Raw genomic sequence first — 19,197 nt, forward strand, 5'->3', positions numbered from 1 at the left:
TCACTTATGAGCTACAATCTTTATTTGTTCAATTATCTGAGCCTTAGCATCTTCATTTATAATCTACGCATAAATTAACTTAGCCTGAAAGTAAAGTGATAGGGCAATGTTGTCTTAATGATTTTGTAAGTTATAAAGTTCAAGGATCACCTATATAGCTTAATTTCCTCTTTGTTTAAAACAAAAGGCAAGCAGAAACTGTGAAGTAAACACCAAAGCTCAGGGTATTTTCTGCTCCAATAAAACTCACTATATGTAAACAACAACAACAAACACTAAACTCACCATTAATTACTTCCTGTCTTTTGATTTCACAAGGCTTTAGTCCCACTAATACTTCTCGACTAACGAGCTGTTGCCAGTTGGGTGGATCTGTCTCCAGGTCATTTTCAAACAGTTCATCTTCACTTTGACTTTCTCCAAAACCTATGCTGTCAAACCTAATGAAAAAAATGATGATGAATTCTTTTGGAGGACTTCAGGTGGACAATAGGAAATAGCATTAGTCTTTACATTAGAGTAATCAGTCTGATAGATTGTATTCAGTGTTTCCTTTAAAAAAATTTTTTGTAAATGACAGTTGATATACAGTATTATTAGTTTTAGATGTATTAACACAGTGAATAGATGTGTTTATGTAACTTATGAAATGATCACCCTGATAAGTTTCATACAATACCTATCTTATACCATATAGTTATTACAATATTGGTTATATATCCTATGTTGTATTTAATATTTCCATGACAATATTTATAACTGTCAATTTGTATTTTTTAACCCCTTCACATTTTTCAGCCATCACACCAATCTCACTGTCATTTGGAAACCCTTGACTGTTGTCCAAATCTATGGAAGTTTTTGATTCCACATATGGTATTTGCCTTTCTCTGTTTGACTTATTTAACTTAGCATCATACCCTCTAGATCCACAATGTTGCAAATAGCAAGATTTCATTCTTTTTATGGCTGAGTAATATTCCATTGTATATATGTTTACATCTTCTCTATCCGGCTACTGATGGACACTTAGGTTTCTTCCATATCTTGGCTACTGTACATAATGCTATAAAGAGCATAGGGGTGCTTATCTTTTCAAATTAGTGTTTTGGACTTTTCAAATAGATATCCAGAAGTGAAAGTGATGAGTAATATGGTAGTTGTACGTTTAATTTTTGGAGGAAGACAGTGTTTTCCATAGTGGTTAACAGTACACAAGGATTCCCTTTTTTCCACATACTCTCCAAAATTTGCTGTTATTAATGACAGCCATTTGAAGCACGTCAGGTGGTATCCCACTGTAGTTTTAATTTGCATGTCCCTGATGATTAGTGATGTTGAGCAACTTTTCATATTAGTAGATGTTACTGCATCAATAGATGTTAGCCATCTATATGTCCTCTCTGGAAAAATGTTTATTCAGGTCCTCTGAACATTTTTAACCTAAATTTTTAGGGTTTTTTTGTTTTGTTTTGTTTTGTTTTTGGTGTTAAAAGTTGTATGATTTTCCTATGCATTTAGAAATTAACCCTTTATAGGAGGTATCATTGGTGAATATTTTCTCCCATTCAGTAAGCTGTTTTGTTTTGTTGATTATTCCCTTTGCTGTGCAAAAACTTTTTAGCTTCATGTAGTCCCATTTGCTTTTTTCTTCTTTTGGTTCTCTTGCACGAGGAGACATATCCAAAATCCTATTACTAACAGTGATGGCAAAGAATTTACTAGCTATGTTTTCTTCAAAAAGTTTTATGGTTTAGGATCTTATATTTAAGTCTTTAATCTGTTTTGAGTTTACTCTTTTATATGGTGTAAGAGAGTGATCCAATTTCACCCTTTTGCACATATCTTTCCAGTTTTCCTAATACCCTTTATTGAATAGGCATGAATTTATTTCTGGACTCTCTTCTGAGCCATTGATTTGTTTTTATGCCAGTACTATGCTGTTTTGATTACTACAGCCCAGTAGTGTAATTTGATACCAGGTAGTATGATACCTCCAACTGTGTTCTTTTTTCTAGAAACCTCTACTCAAGGTCCTTGGTTCCATATAAAATTTAGGATTATTTGTTCTAGCTTTGTGAAAAATAACATTGCTATTTTGATATGATTTCAATTGCAGCTACAGATTGCTTTGAGAAGTATGAACATTTTAGTGATGTTAATTCTTCCTATCTAAAAGCACATGCTATACTTTTATTTGTATCTTCTTTGTTTCCTCAGTTTCTTAGGGTTTTCTGAGTATAAGTCTTTTACATCTGCAAATAATAACAGTTGTCTTTATTCCTTTCCAAACTAGAGGTCTTTTAGTTCTTTTTATTGTGCTTTCAGCAGCTAGCAATTCCAATACAATGTTGAATAAAAGTGGTGAAAGTGGATATTCTTGTTTTGTTCTTGATATTAAAGAAAAAACTTTGTTTTTCTTCATTGAGCATGATGTTATCAGTGGATTTGTCACGTATGGCCTTCATGTTGAGGTATGTTTCCTGTATCATGACTTTGCTGAGGTTTTATCATAAATGAATGTTAAATTTTGTCAAAAGATTTTTCTGCATCTGACATAATCACATGGTTTTTATCCTTCATTTTGTGTATGTACTATGTAATCTTAAATGATTTGCAGATATGAACCAACACTGAATGCTAGGATTTGAACTCCTTATCTCATGAAACACACCTTAATGACCATCTGGTGTCACTATGTCTAGTAGACCCTAACCTGTGGCAAATCTCTGTTTCTTCAATTTTTATCTGTAGATAATATCTGTTTTCTATAATGATAGCCTTTGGACATTGACTAATGAGCTATGCATGTATGCTATATACCCCTACACATATGGATCCCAATAAAAGCTGTTTTGGAGAAGGGCTTGGGGCGTTCTCCACTAGGGGGAATGGTCACCCCTTTCCTGCCAGACAGACTGTGTCTGGGCTAATTCATTTTATCCATGACCAGGAGAACTCCACAGAACATGGTTCACCTCAACTGGTGCCCAAACAGGGACCCTCGACTGGGGACGTGCATCAGTTGAGAGGCTATGAGGTCTCGTCGAAGAACGCACTAGACAGATGGGATTCAGCACCTTCATCCCACCATAAGGGACAGAGGTACCAGTGCTTTTGGTTATGCTGCCAGTGCATCTTAGATGAAAAGGGAAAGGGGAATTTCTTTCAGGGCTGCCTCTTACAGCCATTTGGTTTCGGTTTTCCTTCTCCTCCCTCCACTTTTAGGTATACTAAGAAGCCACCATCAGCTAAATAACTAACAGTCAAGAATTGAATTGAATGAGAGCTCCGGTTTTGGCCGCACTCCAAAGATGAGAGGCATTTCCTTCCTCTGGTCCGAGTTTCTGGGTGTCCCTATGTGAGTTGGGGCCTAGCAGAGGTGCCTGGGGTCAATCCCCTAGATGTATAGGGGCCTCACAGGGAACTCCAATCTTCTGGCTTGTCTGAGGATGTGCAATACAAGGGTTGGTCACCCAGCACTCTCCAAGCCCTCCCAGCAGTTTTAGATGACTGGGAGAGAAACCGAGACACGTGAGAGAGGCAGGGATGACCAAAGGATGACACCCTTGGGAGCCCTCCTTACAAACAGCACACTTTGACCCATGACATTTATCTCAGTCCCCAGCAATCAGCCAGAAGAAGCTTACAGAGTGAGGTAGGCGAAGCCAAAGAGAAGGAAGACAAAACTGTAAGTTAAAATACCCCAGCTGCAAAAATGGGCTCAGGACTTTCTAAGGAGCAGAAGACATATTTTCAACTGCTTCAGCAGCTTCTTAAGGCTGAGGGATGTCAGGTTAAAGAACTGAATTTAATTAACTTATTATAGACAGTAAAGAGCTACTCTGTGTGGTTCCCAGATAAAGGCTCTTTAGATTTAAAAGTATGGGAAAAAGTAAGGCAGAAACTAAAATGACATCAGGAAAATGGGGCCTTTACAGGGCATCAGAATTTATTAACCTGAAGCATAGTTAGAATGGCGCTCACCCCTATTCATACTAGAAACCCTCATAATCAGGATAGCTTAGAATAAAAGAAGGGACCTTTCATGGCTGCCAAACCTAATAATAATAACCTGCCACTGCAAATGGAGGGGGATGGCTTCCTTCCAGCCCTCCTTCGGTCCCACTATGGGGTAACTCACTGGAGGATCTACTTCCTCCCCTTTCTCCTTGAGTAGATTTGCCTCTGGCCTTTAGCCAGACCACTACCAATATGCAACAATATCTCTGAGAGGCTGCGAAAGCTAGAGACTGGAAAGCTCTATCTGCCTTTCCTGTTGTTACTAAACAGTGCAGTCAGCCATCCTATGAACCTTTCCCTTTTGAAATATACAAAGACTTCCGACCCACCCAGTATATTGTATGGCATTCAGAATATACTGATCACTGCTGCCACCAAGCGGCTGAGAATAGCAGAAGCTGAAACCCAATCCAGCTTAATATGCTTCTTGGAACTAACTGATCGATAAGAATCCACTGAAGAGCAAGCAGAAACGGACCCTCAAGCTTTCTCCCAATGCTCCCAGGGTGCTCTCCATGCCGTGAAGATAGTTCTGGAAGCCAAAGCCCAGGGACCAGGCTCCTTCATTAATATTTGGCAAGGAGCCACAGAGGCTCACTTAGATTTTTTTGATAGACTACAAGAAGCAATACAAAAACAGGTTGAGAGTCAGGAAGCAGCTGAGACCCTTTTATCACAATTGGCTTATGAAAATGCAAATAATGATTGTAAGGCTGCACTCAATCCTCTCAGACTAACCACCATTAATACTAGTCAATTTACCAAGGCTTGCCAAAACACTGGCACGGAACAACATTGAGCCACATTGCTAGTGGCTGCCATAAAGGAAATTTCCTTTAATTTCCATCAAGGAAATTAAATGCTTTAATTGTGGCAGATCAGGACACACCTGCTGGGAGTGCTGAACCAAACAAAAGAATAACCCCAAAACCCTGACCAGTAAAGACTGCCCACAAAGTGGCAAGGACAAACAGTCCTTGGGCTACCAAGGGCCAACCAATGCAGATCCAAATATGATAAAAATGGCAAACCACTTATACCTCAGGGAAACGGGCTTGGCGGGGGTGGGGACTGCAAACTCCGATGCCCCAAATTCCAACAGGAGTTTTCCAGGCAGCAGCAACCAATTGTTTTGGACTCAGGACTGAGTCACTGATCTCTGCGCTACCACAAGAGGAAGCACAAGATTGGACTTGGTCACTACGCAGGAACTCATCTTAAGAGAACAGGATAAAATCATCATAGCTCTTGAGGGGTATGGGGACCACTACCTGAGGGCACTACTGGATTGATTTTGGGGAGATCTAGCATTACCACTAGATTTTATCAGATTTTGGTCCAGCCTGGAGTAACTGATTCTGATTATCAGGGAGAAATCAAAATTATGATCAGAACCTTTGGATATCATGTCATTCCCATCCAAACTCATATAGCCCAACTTATTCTTCCCTATACAGTCCCAAATACTCAAAATAGTAAGAAAGGGGAAACAGGCTTTGGTAGTACTAATAACCAATCTGTTTTTTGGAGTGCTTCCATCAAATTAAATAAACCTCTTTTAGAAGTAACAAAGACAGAAACTTTCATGGCCTGCTAGATACGGGAGCAGATGTCTCTGTAATTTCTAGACAATTTTGGCCTCCGGATTGGCCGCTAGCAGAAGCCAACATATCCATAACTGGCATAGGAGGCGTTTCTCAGCCACACAGGTGCTATGGCCCTGACGGACAGGTAGTACAAATTCAGCCCTATGTCCTTCCAGCCACACTTAATACCTGGGGATGAGACCTTCTTACTTAGTGGGGAATGAAATCACCCTCCCACCTTTTTGCTAGTGGCCACTGTCCAAATATCTCCTCTATCCCTCCCCATGGCTTTCAGATATGCCTGTGTGGATTGATCAGTGGCCACTGAAAGGGGAGAGGTTAAAAAAAAACAAACCATGAATTAGTACAACAATTAGAAGCAGGACATACTGAGCCATCTAACAGTCTGTTGAATACTCCAATTTTTATAGTTCCTAAAAAATCAGGGAAATGGAAGCTTGTACATGATCTTAGAAAAATTAATGAGATACTTCAACCAATGGGTGCTCTCCAACCTGGAGTCCCAAATCCAGTCTGCCTACCTAAGGACTGGCCACTTGTAGTCATTGACTTAAAAGACTTGCTTTTTCACAACTCTGGCTGAAAAGGACAGAGAGCAATTTGCTTTCTCTGTCCCAGTTCTTAACAACTTTCAACCATTATAGAGACTCCACTGGAGTCTCCCATAAGGTTCTCCCTCAAGGCATGTTAAATAGCCCAACTATCTGTTCACATTTTGTACACCAAACCTTATGGCCTGTCCGGGAAAGGTTCTCTAATTCTATAATACATTGTTATATGGATGATATTCTAATTGCTGCCCTACTTTCCAAGATACTGGCCGAGACCTATGTTTACCTAAAAGAAGCTGTCCATATCTCATGCAGGCCTAATTATTGCCTCTTAAAAAGTTCAAAAATCTGAGCGTTTTAAATACCTGGGGCATATTCTTTTTCACTGGACAATTCAGCCTCAAACACTCCAAATCAATCTACCAGGACCACCAACCCTTAATAACCTCCAACAACTAATGGGTGTTATTAACTGGATTCGACCTAGCCTAGGAATTACCACCCATCAGCTTATTCATTTATTCAATACCTTAAAAGGAGACTCTGGTCTAAATTCTCCTAGAACTTTATCCTCCCCAGGCTCTGTAAGAACTAGATCCTGTCGATGAACATATCAATAAAAGACAGTTCACAAGAGTTGACCACCAATTTCCCATCAGGTTATTCTGCTTTCCCACTTTAGGTACACCCACAGGATTAACTGGTCGACTATTACCTCAGTCAGGCATGACAGAATGGCTATTCCCCTCTCATCAACCTCAATGTACTATTGCCACTTATATTACAGCTTTATGCCATTTTATTATTAAAGAACGTGAGAGAACTCAACTACTTTTTGGCCATGATCCAGCTATTATTCACGTCCCACTTACCCAAATTTATTTACACTTGTCCAGCCAGTCTCTAGAATTTCAATGTGCTATCACAGATTTTGTTGGCAAAATAGAAATTAGCCTGCCCTCATATAAATTATTGCAAAATATCCTAATTCTTAATGTTTATTTAAAAGAAAAAAAATTAGTAAGACCCCTATTCCCAAAGCAAGGACTGTTTTCATTGATGGCTCAGGAAAAACTGGGAAAGCCACCATCACCTAGGAAGAAAATGAGGAATAGAAACACTGTATTTCTTATGGTCACGTTTCCACTCAACAAGCTGAGCTCTCAGCAGCCATTATGGCTCTCCAACAGTGGCCTTATGAGCCCTTGAATCTAGTTTGTGATTCTGATTATACTGTGTATACTCTAATTCATATAAACCAGGCTCTCCTTAAGGGGTCCATTGACCCTCCTCTAATCAGTCTATTTTTAACCTTACAAACCTTGCTAGACAGAAGGGAACATATTATATTTATTAGACATTATACATTCCCATACAGGACTCTCTGGTCCTATGCCTGAAGGCAATGCCCAAGCTGACGTTCTAGTAAGCATAGTAGATACTTTTCAAAAGGCTGTTACTGCTCTTCAATTTTTTCATCAAAATAGTCACACACTTCACAAAGAGTTCAAATTCCCACATTCTCAGGCCAAACAAAATTATTAAAGAATGTCCAGATTGCCAAGCCTTAGGTAAGGCACTGCCCTCTATTGGAATTAATCCCAGAGGTTTAGAGCCACAAATAATCTAGCAAACAAATGTCACCCATTAAACCCCCTTTTGGGAAGTTTAAACTTATTCATTTCTTTAGTGATACTTTCTCCTGAGCATTACATGCTTCCGCCCATACAGGCAAATCAGCTAAGAACATCCAGGCCCACTGGCTTGAGGCTTTTAGCCCTTTAGGCCATTCACAACAAATTAAAACTGGTAATGGACTGGGGTATATAGCCTGATCTACTTAACATTTCCTACAAAGATGGGGAATTCAATACAAAACAGGCATCCCTTATAATCCCATAGGCCAAGCAACTGTTGAACATGCCCATCATACCTTTAAAACTCTCCTTAACAAACAAAACAGGCGAAGCCAGGAAACCTCTCCCAGAAATCTGATAATGCTGGCCGTGTACACTTACAATTTTTTTCTTAATTGTGATAATTCTCTTAACACACCAATTGAGAAACATTTCAATCAACAAAAGGTAGATAGATAATAAGGGGCCCCATCCCTTTGTGTTGTACAGAGATCCCTTGAGAGAAGGGAAATGGAAGGGACCAGCAGAATTGTTGACATGGGGAAGAGGGTGTGCTTGTGTCTCCGCTTCAGAAGGACCCTTGTGGCTCCCAGAGAAGAAAGTGAAGCCCTATCATAGAAAAGGCTACCCTGCTCTGTGATCCGCCTCTGTTCCACTAGACTCTCCTGATCCAGGAAGAAATACTACAGATGATGAGGATGCTGGAAGTGAAGGACTGGTGCTGATGGGATGGCTACCAACCCCACCAACGGGACAGACAACCTACACATACTGATGTTACTTGGGGTAGTCTCAAATAATTGAATCAGGAGGCAGACAGTATGTTAAATCAGACAGGGGTACAGGATACTCCCCAAACACGCTTTCTCGCCTTTTTAGCCATCATCTCTTCCAATTCAGCATGCAGTATACTCATTCTCTGACTTCTTCTTAGCCTAGGGGGAGGAAGATTAGCCTCCTCTGAGACAGTTTATTGGGCACACATCCTTGATCCATTGTTTTTTTTATTGCATACCTGGTGGCATTCTGAGCCTCCTTTCTCTACCAATGATACTGAATGGACTGGGGATATCTGGCTCCCACCTCGAGGACCATTAGAGAAAGGGGTTCACTGGGATTCGGTGCCAGAATAAAGTATTTACCTGCCAAAACACCTTCCTGCTTGCATTACTACTATCCCTGGATGTCTATGCTTGCCCATGAGCTTTCGTACCACTGTATATCAGTATAATGTCAAATTATGGGGTATTGAAGGTTTACGAGTTATTGAAGCCCGGGGTCTACCCTAAACCACACTACAGAAAAGATAGTAGATCAGCAAGAGTGTCCTGTCCTCCCTAGCTGTTCCACGGAAAAGGCGCACCAAGACTGGGAACCTTGTAGCAAGATGCTTCTCAGGAAAGGGGAGATCCTTGGTATTCCTCTCTGGTGGGAGGACTAAGGACCCAGGCTTCAAGCTAAATGTAATAACACCTACTATGAGGAAGGGTTTAATAGTATTTGTAAGCCCCTTGCCTGGAAAGGAACTGGACCAAGAGACTCACTACTAAGAGTAAGAGGGGAAAGTTACACCAGCCCCTGACATAAAAATTTATGGCAGGGTTGACTCCCCTTTCGGGATAGACATGTTGGAACCTGACTTATACAAATCAACAACAAAACAGGCTTAGTTGTTACGGGATTTTTCTCCAATGATAGCCAGCCAGTTAGTTTGCACTTCTCACCCTTGCCTTCTCTTAGCCACACCTGGAACACCTCACATTACCTATGATAATGGCTCGCATTTATATAATTTAACCCTATCCAACGGATCTTTTTATGCTAGCTGCTTAACTCATAGTAATGTTACCCAACTCAATCTGACCACTGTCTTCACAGTTCAATGATGGCTGAGCTTTGGCTACCAGTCAATGCTACCTGAGAACGTCGGGACCCTGGGGGTCTCGCTGCCCTCAACCAAGCTCCAGCGACAGTCCAGGTCAAATGCTTTGTTGGTACTCTTACAGCATGCTCTGCCATTATTATGGTTGCCACTGCTGCCACAGCTATGGTGGCATTAGCTGAATCAGTCCAAACGGCCCATGCAGTAAACACTTTGCTCATTAACACTATTAATGATATGCTACAGCAAATGCATATTGATCAAGAAATCAAGGCAGTAGAGTCTGCAGTAATATGGCTGGGAGAGTGACAGGATGCTCTTGTCACTTGTCAATAGCTCACTTGTGATCCAGGCTTCTCTAAGCTATGTTACTCCACTGAAGTGGAACTCCAGTCAGCACTCATGGAAGGAGGGCCAACATCACTTGCGAGGAGCCTTTTCCACTAATCTCAAGGGACATATCAATGACTCCAACTTGAGCTGTATCAACAACTCCAGGACATTAAATGGCTCACTGAACAGAAGGTCTTCCAGACCCCACATGACAACTTACAATGGCTCAATCCAAGGCCTTAGTTTGAAGGACTAAATTTGTGTATTTGGGTCATAGGGGCTACGGGATGCCTCATAATCATTGTAGTCTTTTGTGCCTTGCGATGTATATGCAAATTGTTTTCCAGAGATCGTATACACGAGAATCAAGTAGCAGGCTTCATAGGATTTACCACCATATCTGCCATAACAAACAAAAAAGGGGGAGATGTTGGGGATCACTTTGTTTGGTATCGGAGACTATACCGGGGAATGCAGGAGGCAGGCATGACCCAATGCTAGCAGTGAAGGTTCCTGTGGGAAATCAGGCCTGAAGAGTACATTGTACCCTTTGAAGCTTGCTTTGCTCTGTATAGCCCTGTTGATATAAACCAGATGTTTAAGTTCAAAACATAAGGAGTAAACTCCTTATTTCATGTAACATGCCTTAACGGCCATCTGGCATCAGCATGTCTAACAGACCCTAACCTGAGGCAGATCTCTGTGTTTCTTCCATTGTTATGTGTATATAATATCTGTTTTCTATGACTACAGCCTTGGGACACTGATTGATGAGCTATGCATGCATGCTGTATACCCCTACACATACCGATCCCAATAAAAGCCATTTTGGAGAAGGGCTTGGGGTGTTCTCCACTAGAGGGAATCGTCACCCACTTTCCCACCAGAGTGTGTCTGGGCCAACTCACTTCATCTGTGACCAGGAAAACTCTGTGGGATGGGGTTCCTCTCAGATTTCTTCTAGGTTTTCCAATTTCTGGCAATAAATCTGTTTGTAGTATTTCTTTATAAATCTCTGTATTTCTGTGATATAGGTTGTCAGTTCTCTTTCATTCCTGATTTTATTTACTTGGCCCCTACCTCTCTCTTTTTTATTTTTTTTCCTTGTTGATGAGTCTGTGTTAAGTATTTATCAATTTTATTTTTTCAAAGAACCAGGTGTTGGTTTCATTAATGGTTTCTTTCTTTCTTTTTTTATTGAACTCTATTTCATTTACTTTAGCTCTTATCCTTATTTTTTTTTTCCTCCTTCAGGAATAATTAGATTATTTATTTGAGATGTTTTTTTTTGTTTCTTGTGGTAGGCTTGTACTGCTATAAATGTCCATCTTAGAACTGCTTTGCCAGTGCCCCTTAGATTTTTGGTCATTGTGTTTTCATTTTCATTTGTTTCAAGGTATATTTTGGTATATTCCTTGATCTTGTCATTAATCCACTCATTGTTTAGTAGCATGTTAGCCTCTACATGTTTGTGTTTTTCAGCTTTCTTGTTATTAATTACTAGTTTTGTATTACTGTTATCAGAGGAGATCACTGATATTACTTCCTTCTTCAATTTATTGAGACTTGTTTTGTGGCCTAACATGTAGCTTGTCCTGAGAAATGTTCCTTATGCACCAGAGAAGAATGTATATTCTGCTGCTGTGGGTTGTGATGTCATAAACATATCAACCCAGATTAGACAGATTTGATGTAATGTGTCATTTAAGGCCACTGATTTCTTTGTTAATTTGCTGACTGCATTATCTATCCATTGATATCAGTGGGGTGGTTAAGGTCCCCTACTATTACTGTCTTACTATCAACTTCTCTGTTTGTGTCCATCACTATGTGTTTTATGTATTTAGGTACTCCTATGTTGGATGCATAGATGTTTACAACAGTTATACTGTCTTGTTGGACTGATCCCTTTTATCATTATGAAATGCCCTCTTTGTCTCTTGTTACAGCTCTTATTTTAAATTCTATTTTCTCTAAGTATTCCTACACCAGCTTTTTTTGTTTTCATTTCCCTGTGCAGGAAATGCCTTTTTCTATTTCTTTACTTTTTTACTCTCTGTGTCTTTAGATCTGACATGGGTCTGTAGGCATTATACGGATCAGTCTTATTTTTTTAATCCATTCAGCCACTCTATATGTATTACTTGGAGTAGTTAATACATTTACATTTAAAGTAATTACTGATATCTATGCAGTAGATAGCTATTTTACTTGCTATTGCTATTATTGCTATTTTATTAATGGTTTCCTATTTGTTTTTGAAGTTCTTCTCTGTGCCTTTCTTATTCTCTAATATGTTGATGACTTTCTACAGTGTTATGTTTAGATTCCTTTCTTCATTTATTGTATATCTCTTACAGATTTTTATTATGTGGTTACCACATGCTTCATGTATACCAAGCTATGTTTATAAGTCTATTTTAAGCTGATGGTCATTCAACACATTCTAATATGACAATTTTTACTCCACCCCTCCACATGTTTTTATCATTATTTTTAATACTTCATGTGTCTGTGTGTGTATCCCTCACTTTATTGTTGTAATTACACATGATCTTCCTACTGTTGCATTTTATACTTTGTACTTACTTTATAGTTGTCTGATTCTCTGCTTTTACTGTTTACCTAAATCCCTTGAACATTTCTTATACTACTGGTTTATTAGTGATGAAGTCTTTTATCTTCTACTTGTCTGGAAAGCTCTTTATATCTCCTTTGAATCTAAATGACAGCCTTCCTGGGTAGAGCAATGTTCATTGTGGGTCTTTGTTTTTCATCACTTTGAACATTTCATGACAACCCTCTCTAGCCTGCAAAGTTTTGTTGAGAAATTATCTGACACTCTTAATGGGAGCTCCCTTGGACATGATTAACTGCTCTTCTCTGGCTGTGTTTAAGATTCTCTCTGTCTTTTACCTTTGGCATTTTAATTACAATGTGTCTTGGTATGGGTCTCTTTGGGTTCAACATGTTTTGGCTCTTTCTGTGCTTCATGGACTGGCATGTCTATTTCCTTCACTAGCCTAGGGAAGTTTTCAGTTGTTATTCCATCAAATAGGTTTTAAGTCCTTTGCTCTCCCTCTTCTCCTTCCAGCATGTATATGGTACAAATGTTGGTACAATGGTGGTTGTACCAGAGGCTCCATAAACTACCATTATTTTTAATGTTTTTTCTTTTTACTATTCTGACTGGATATTTCTTCTTCCAGATCAAAGATTTGATGCTCTTCTTCATCTAATCTGCTTATTCCCCTAGTGCTTTCTTCATTTCTGTTATTGTACTCTTCACGGCCAACTGCTTCTTCTTGAAGTTCCGTATCTCCTTATTTATGTATTCTATCTCTTTGTTAAAGTTCTGAGTCTAGCTATTCTTCCCCTCAAGTTGCTGAGTATCCTTATAACCAGAGTTCTGAATCAGAGTTCTATCTAGTAGGTTGTTTATCTTCATTTTATTTAGTTCTTTTTCTGTTTTTTTGTTTGTTTGTTTGTTTTGTTCTTTCTTTTGAAACATGTTTCTTTGTCTCCACATTTTGGCTGACTCCTGGTATTCGTGTCTATGTATTAGGTAGATCTGCTGTTTCCCAATCTTGGCAGAGTGGCTTTATGTAGTAGGTATCCTGTAAGGCACACTTACACAGTCTCCCTGGTCACCTGAGCTGGGTGCTCTCGCAGTGTCTCCTGTGTGGATTGTGTGTGCACTCCTGTTATAGTTGCACCTTGATTGCTTTTGGCATATCACTGGGTGGGTGACCCTTAGGCTGACTGGCAATAAGGGATGGCCATGACTAGATCAGAACAGCTCTTGTGCAAGGGCAGGGCTGAACCCATGGAATGGGAGTTGCTTTAGCAGGACTATAGTGGCAGCTGAATACACCCTTCTGATTTGTTATAAGTACAACTGATTGAATGTTGTTCTGGTGTGGTCTGGAGCCAGCCACAAGGTGTGTTGGTTCTGAAGCCTCTAAGGAGGGGCTCTTGTGGAGGCTAAGGTCAACCTCCATAAATGTCCAACATGTGTCACCTGGTGGGAACTACAAAGTGATCTGTGGTTGGTTGCCTCTTGTGTTGGAGTTGGAGGGACTTGGAAGCTGTTATGCTGCAACACAAGTCAGCTGTCGACAGTGCCAGGCATGAAGTTTCAAGATGATGACAGAGTAGGTAGATCTTTCTCACACCACTTCCCAGAACCAAACTGGAAATGAAACTAAATTGGGGAACATTCACTCAGAATTACCAACTGAAGACTATCTGAAGAGGACACTTTTAACCAAGGATAGGCAGAAACCACCTTGAGACTGGTGGGAAGAGTGGGACCACAACAGGGGCTAGGCCTACTCCCATAGGTGGCAGGCTGAGGTTGTGAAAGGATATCTCAGCTGTAGGAGGTTCTCCTTAAGGGGAGTGAAGCATAGACCCCAGACTGGGCTCCCCAGCTCGGAGCGCCAGAGTTGGGATCAACTACCCATGTGGCATCCAGTGGTAAAAGGCAGTGTGGTTTCTCAACGCCAAGAGATGGAGCCCACTGGAGACAGTCGTAATTTTTAAAGGGCCAAAGCACAATTTTTTTTTTTTTCAGAGAGACTCACTCTGGCAAAAGGAGGGCAGTGAGGACTGGAGTCACCTGAACAGAGTATGGAATGGGATATAGGTGGGATATGTGGGGGAACAGGTACCAGGATCACTTTGCTGGGTTGTCCCCAGGATATTGCAGTAGCCGTTTTATTGAGAGGAGCACACCCCACCCAGGAGCACTAGCCTAGGGAAAAGCAATTAACCAACCCTCTGGGATACTGCTTACCCTAACTTCTTGAATCCCACACAACCCACCCATTGGAATACTAATACAGAAGTGTAGCTCTGAGGTGGGAGGGAACATGCCCACCATGTTCTCTAAAGTTTGAATGGCACTTCCCCCTCACAGGAGATCCAGGGGTCCCATTATCCCAATTCTACCAAAAGCCCTATCAGAAATAGCCTTTTCAATGACTAAGACTGACAGCAGAAGGCAGGAGAAGGTGGATCCTGGCATGCCTTGGGCATATGCTGACCTATCCCTATGCCCTAGCTGGTAAAGAGAAGCCTGGCCCCTCCTGTGCACAGCCAAGCCCAGCAAATCCAGCCACAAACTGTGGATTGCTTGTAGCTTCCAACAGGTTGCTGAGGGCCAGATGTGGATATAATCTGACATTGACTTGCATAGAAAACCTCCCAAAAGGCTCAGAACAGGCACACTAAGTGGCCAGTTTCAGATAACTTCGGAGTAGGATCTAAGGAAAGATCCCAACAGATACTAAATTCTGCTGGAACAAATTCCTCTTTGGTCTTTTTCATTATTTTATTCTTCCTTTTTAAATTATTTTTTCTTTCTCTTTTTCCTCCCCCCTTTTATCTTTTATATTTATTCTTTCTTCCTTTTTTCTATCTTTTCATCTTTTTTCCTTTTCTTATATTTTTTGTTTTTCTAACCTTTTTTCTCTTCCTTCTTTCCTCTCATATTTCCCCCTTTTCTTCTCATGTTCTTGTTTTCTCTATTTTTTTCTTATGCTTTGCTCTTTTGTTATTATTAGTTTTTTTAAAGTCTTCTTTTGTTTTGTTTTGTTGGCACCTGTAAAACGGCTTATGTGATGTGGTTAGGATTGAGCCTCACAATCAGCCAGGTTGAGGGGAAATCCCACCCACGAATTAGCCAGCAACAACTAAGATCCTATTACAACAGGAGAGTCCACATAAACCCACACTAGGGACATTCCTAGAGCACTCAGCTCTGGAGATCAAGGAGATGGCACCACTAGGTCCCAAAGAACAAAAACTACATAAGCCATCCCGGTAGGACTGGGAGTCATAGCAGTTATATCTAATACATAGAAACAAACACAAAGAGACAGTTAAAATGGGGAAACAAAGAAACAATCCCCAAATAAAAGGAGGAACCTCCAGAAAAAGTGTTAAATGAAATGGAGACAAGCAATTCATAAGACACAAAGTACAAAGTAAAGAATATAAGGATGCTCAAAAAACTTAGTGAGAACATCAGCATGAAATAGGACATAAACCATGAGTAAGAACCAGTTGAAAATATAGAATACAACATCTGAAATGAAGAATACACTACAAGAAATTAAAAGACAGTTGAATGAGGCAGAGGATCAAATCAGTGATTTGAAAGATGAAATAGAAAAAACACCCAATCGGAGCAACAAAAAGGAAAAAGAAAAAGAACAAGGATAGTTCAAGGGAACTTTGGGGCAAAAAAATATGAAACATAATAATATCTAATAATACCCTGTAATTATAGAGGTACTAGAAGAAGAATTAAGTGAGTAAGGGATAGAAAAGCTATATGAAGAAATAATGACATAAAACAACCCTCACCTAGTGAAAAAAAAAAGTTACACGAGTTCAGGAAGCACAAACAGTCCCAATCAACATGAACCCAAAGAGATCTACTCCAAGACACATCATAAGTAAAATGGCAAACATTAAAAACAGAGAATCTTAAAAGCAGCAAGAGATATATAGTTACTTACAAGGGAGTTCCCATAAGTCTGTCAGTCGATTTCTTGACAGAAACACTTCAGGCAGAAAAGACTGGCATGAAGTATTCAAAGTAATGAAAAACAAGGCACCTGAAACCAAGATGATTATATCTAGCGAGGCTAACATTTAAAACTGAAGGCAAAACAAAGAGCTTCCCAGACAAAAATAGGCTAAAGGAGTTCATTACCATCAAACCAGAAACACAAGAAATGTTAAAAAGACTGTTTTAAGAAGAAAACAACAGAGAGAAACATAGGTATAAAGAATAAAATGGCAAAAATAAGTACCTATCAGTAATAACCTTAAATGTAAATGGATTAAATGTTCCAATCAAAGACATAGAGTGGCTGAATGGGAAAGAAAACACGACCAAATATATGCTGTCTATATAGAGACCAGCCTCTTGATGGACTTTAAGAGAGAGATCAACAGCAATCCAGTCAAGGTAGAGGATTTTAACAAACCACTGTCATCATTGGATAAATTTTCCAGATAAAAAAATCACCAAGGAAACAATGACCTAAAATGACAAACTAGATCAGATGGAGTTAATTAACTGATATTTATAGAACATTTCATCTGAAAACAGAATATACATTCTTCTCAAGTGCACATGAAACATTCTCAAAAGCAGACCACATGGTAGGACACAAAATAAGTCTTAAAAAATTCCAGAACACTGAAATATTAAGCACCTTCTCAGATCACAACTGCATGAAACTAGAAATCATCTATAATTTAAAAAACTCAAAGACACTCAAACACATAAAGGCTAAATAACATGTTACTAAACAATGAATAGTTACTAATGATATAAAGGAAAAAACAAAATATTACCTGGAAACAAATGAAAATGAACACACAACAACCCAAAATCTATGGGACACAGTGAAAGCAGTTCTGAAGGAGAAGTTTTTAGCATTTACAAGCCTACCTCCAGAAGCAAGAAAAAACTCAAGCAATCTAGCCCTATCCCTATGAGAACTACAAAAAAAAAAAAAAAAAAAAAAAAAGAAAAGCCTAGAGTAAGCAAAAGGAAGGAATAAAGATCAGAGCAGAAATAAATGATATAAGTCTAAAAAATACAAAAGGTACATGAAAGCAAGAGTTGGTTCTTTAAAAGATAAACAAGATCAATGAACCTCTAGCTACACTCATCAAGAAACAAAGAGAAAGGACCCAAATAAAATCAGAAATAAAAGAGAAGTAAAAACTGACATCAAAGAAATATAAAAGACTGTAGAAAATGCCATGTGAACAGCTATATGCCATCAAATTGGACAGCCTGAGAGAAATGGACAAATTCTTAAAAACATAACAATCTTCTAAAACTCAATAAGGAAGAATCAGAAAACCTGAACATACCAATAACAGCTAGTGAAGTTGAAGGATTAATAAAAAAAACTCCCAGCAAATAAAAATCCTGGACTGATGGCTTCACAGTAGAATTTACCAAACATTCAAAAAGGAACTAATACCCTTCCTCCTCAAACTATTCCAAAAAATTCATGAGTAGGAAAGACTTTCAAGCTTTCTTTTTATGAGGTCAAATTATTCTAATTCCAAAACCAGATAAAGACACAACAAAGAAGAAAAGTATAGGTCAATATCCCTGATGAACATAGATACTAAAATCCTCAACCAAGTATTAGAAAACCAGATCCAGCAATACATTAAGAAGATCATATACCATGATCAAGAGGGATTTATTCTGGGGATACAAAATTGGTACAAAATATGCAAATCAATAAATATGACACATCACAAACAAAATTAAAGATAAAAATCACATAATCATATCACAGATACAGAAAAAACATTCAACAAAATCCAACACCCAATTTATGATAAAAAAAAACCTCTCAACAAAGTGGGAATAGAGGGATCAAAGCTCAACATAATTAAGGCCATATATGAAAAACCTAAAGGCAACATCATAATAAATGGACAAAAACTAAAAGTGTTTGTCTTAAGATCAGGAATAAGAGAAGGATGTCTACTTTCACAGTGATCAGACAAGAAGAAATAAAAACCATCCAAATTGGAAAGGAGGAAGTAAAACTGTCATTATTCACAAATGACATGATAATGCACACAGAAAACCCTAAAGGCTCCACCACAAAACCATTAGGTCTAATAAATGAATTCAGCAAATTAGCAGGATACAAAAATCAGTATCTAGAAATTACAAAAATCAGTATCTAGAAATTAGTGGCTTTTTTACACACCAATAATGAATTCTCTGAAAGAGAAACTAAGAAAATGATCCCATTTACTATTGTGACAACAGCAACTAGAAATAAAGGTAACTGGGAACATACTTAACTAAGGAAATAAAAAACCTGTACTCAGAAAACTATAAGACATTAAAGAAAGAAACAGCAGAAGATACAGCAAGTGGAAGCATATAGTGTGTGCTGCTCATGGATGGGAAGAATTAATATCATTAAAATGTCCATATTTGCCAAAGTAATCTATAGATTCAATGCAACTCCTATTGAAATGCCAATAGCATATGTCACAGTTTTAAATAAATACTCCAAGAATTTATATGGAACCAAAAAGATCCCAAATAGCCTCGGCAATCTTGAGAAAGAAAGACAAAGTTGGTGAGATCAGAATATCAG

General features: G+C 39.0%; 1 protein-coding gene and 1 long non-coding RNA gene across 10 annotated transcripts in view; both read right to left on the reverse strand.

The window, feature by feature from the left end:
- ARHGEF12 (Rho guanine nucleotide exchange factor 12) overlaps positions 1-19,197 on the reverse strand; it is a 220,213-nt gene that overhangs the window by 40,007 nt on the left and 161,009 nt on the right. For all 9 annotated transcript variants that reach the window (XM_036028379.1, XM_036028377.1, XM_036028373.1 and 6 more), the window contains one exon: positions 286-440. In XM_036028379.1, coding sequence (XP_035884272.1) covers positions 286-440 — 155 coding nt within the window. The remainder of the gene's footprint in view (positions 1-285; positions 441-19,197) is intronic.
- LOC118501178 lies at positions 2,002-18,869 on the reverse strand. Its single transcript, XR_004903784.1, has 3 exons — positions 18,859-18,869; positions 9,454-9,457; positions 2,002-5,719 (listed from the first exon to the last, which is right to left on the reverse strand). It is a non-coding gene; the product is annotated as an uncharacterized LOC118501178 (long non-coding RNA).

The sequence above is a fragment of the Phyllostomus discolor genome, chromosome 6, assembly GCF_004126475.2.
Source record: "Phyllostomus discolor isolate MPI-MPIP mPhyDis1 chromosome 6, mPhyDis1.pri.v3, whole genome shotgun sequence".
Lineage (NCBI taxonomy): Eukaryota > Metazoa > Chordata > Mammalia > Chiroptera > Phyllostomidae > Phyllostomus > Phyllostomus discolor.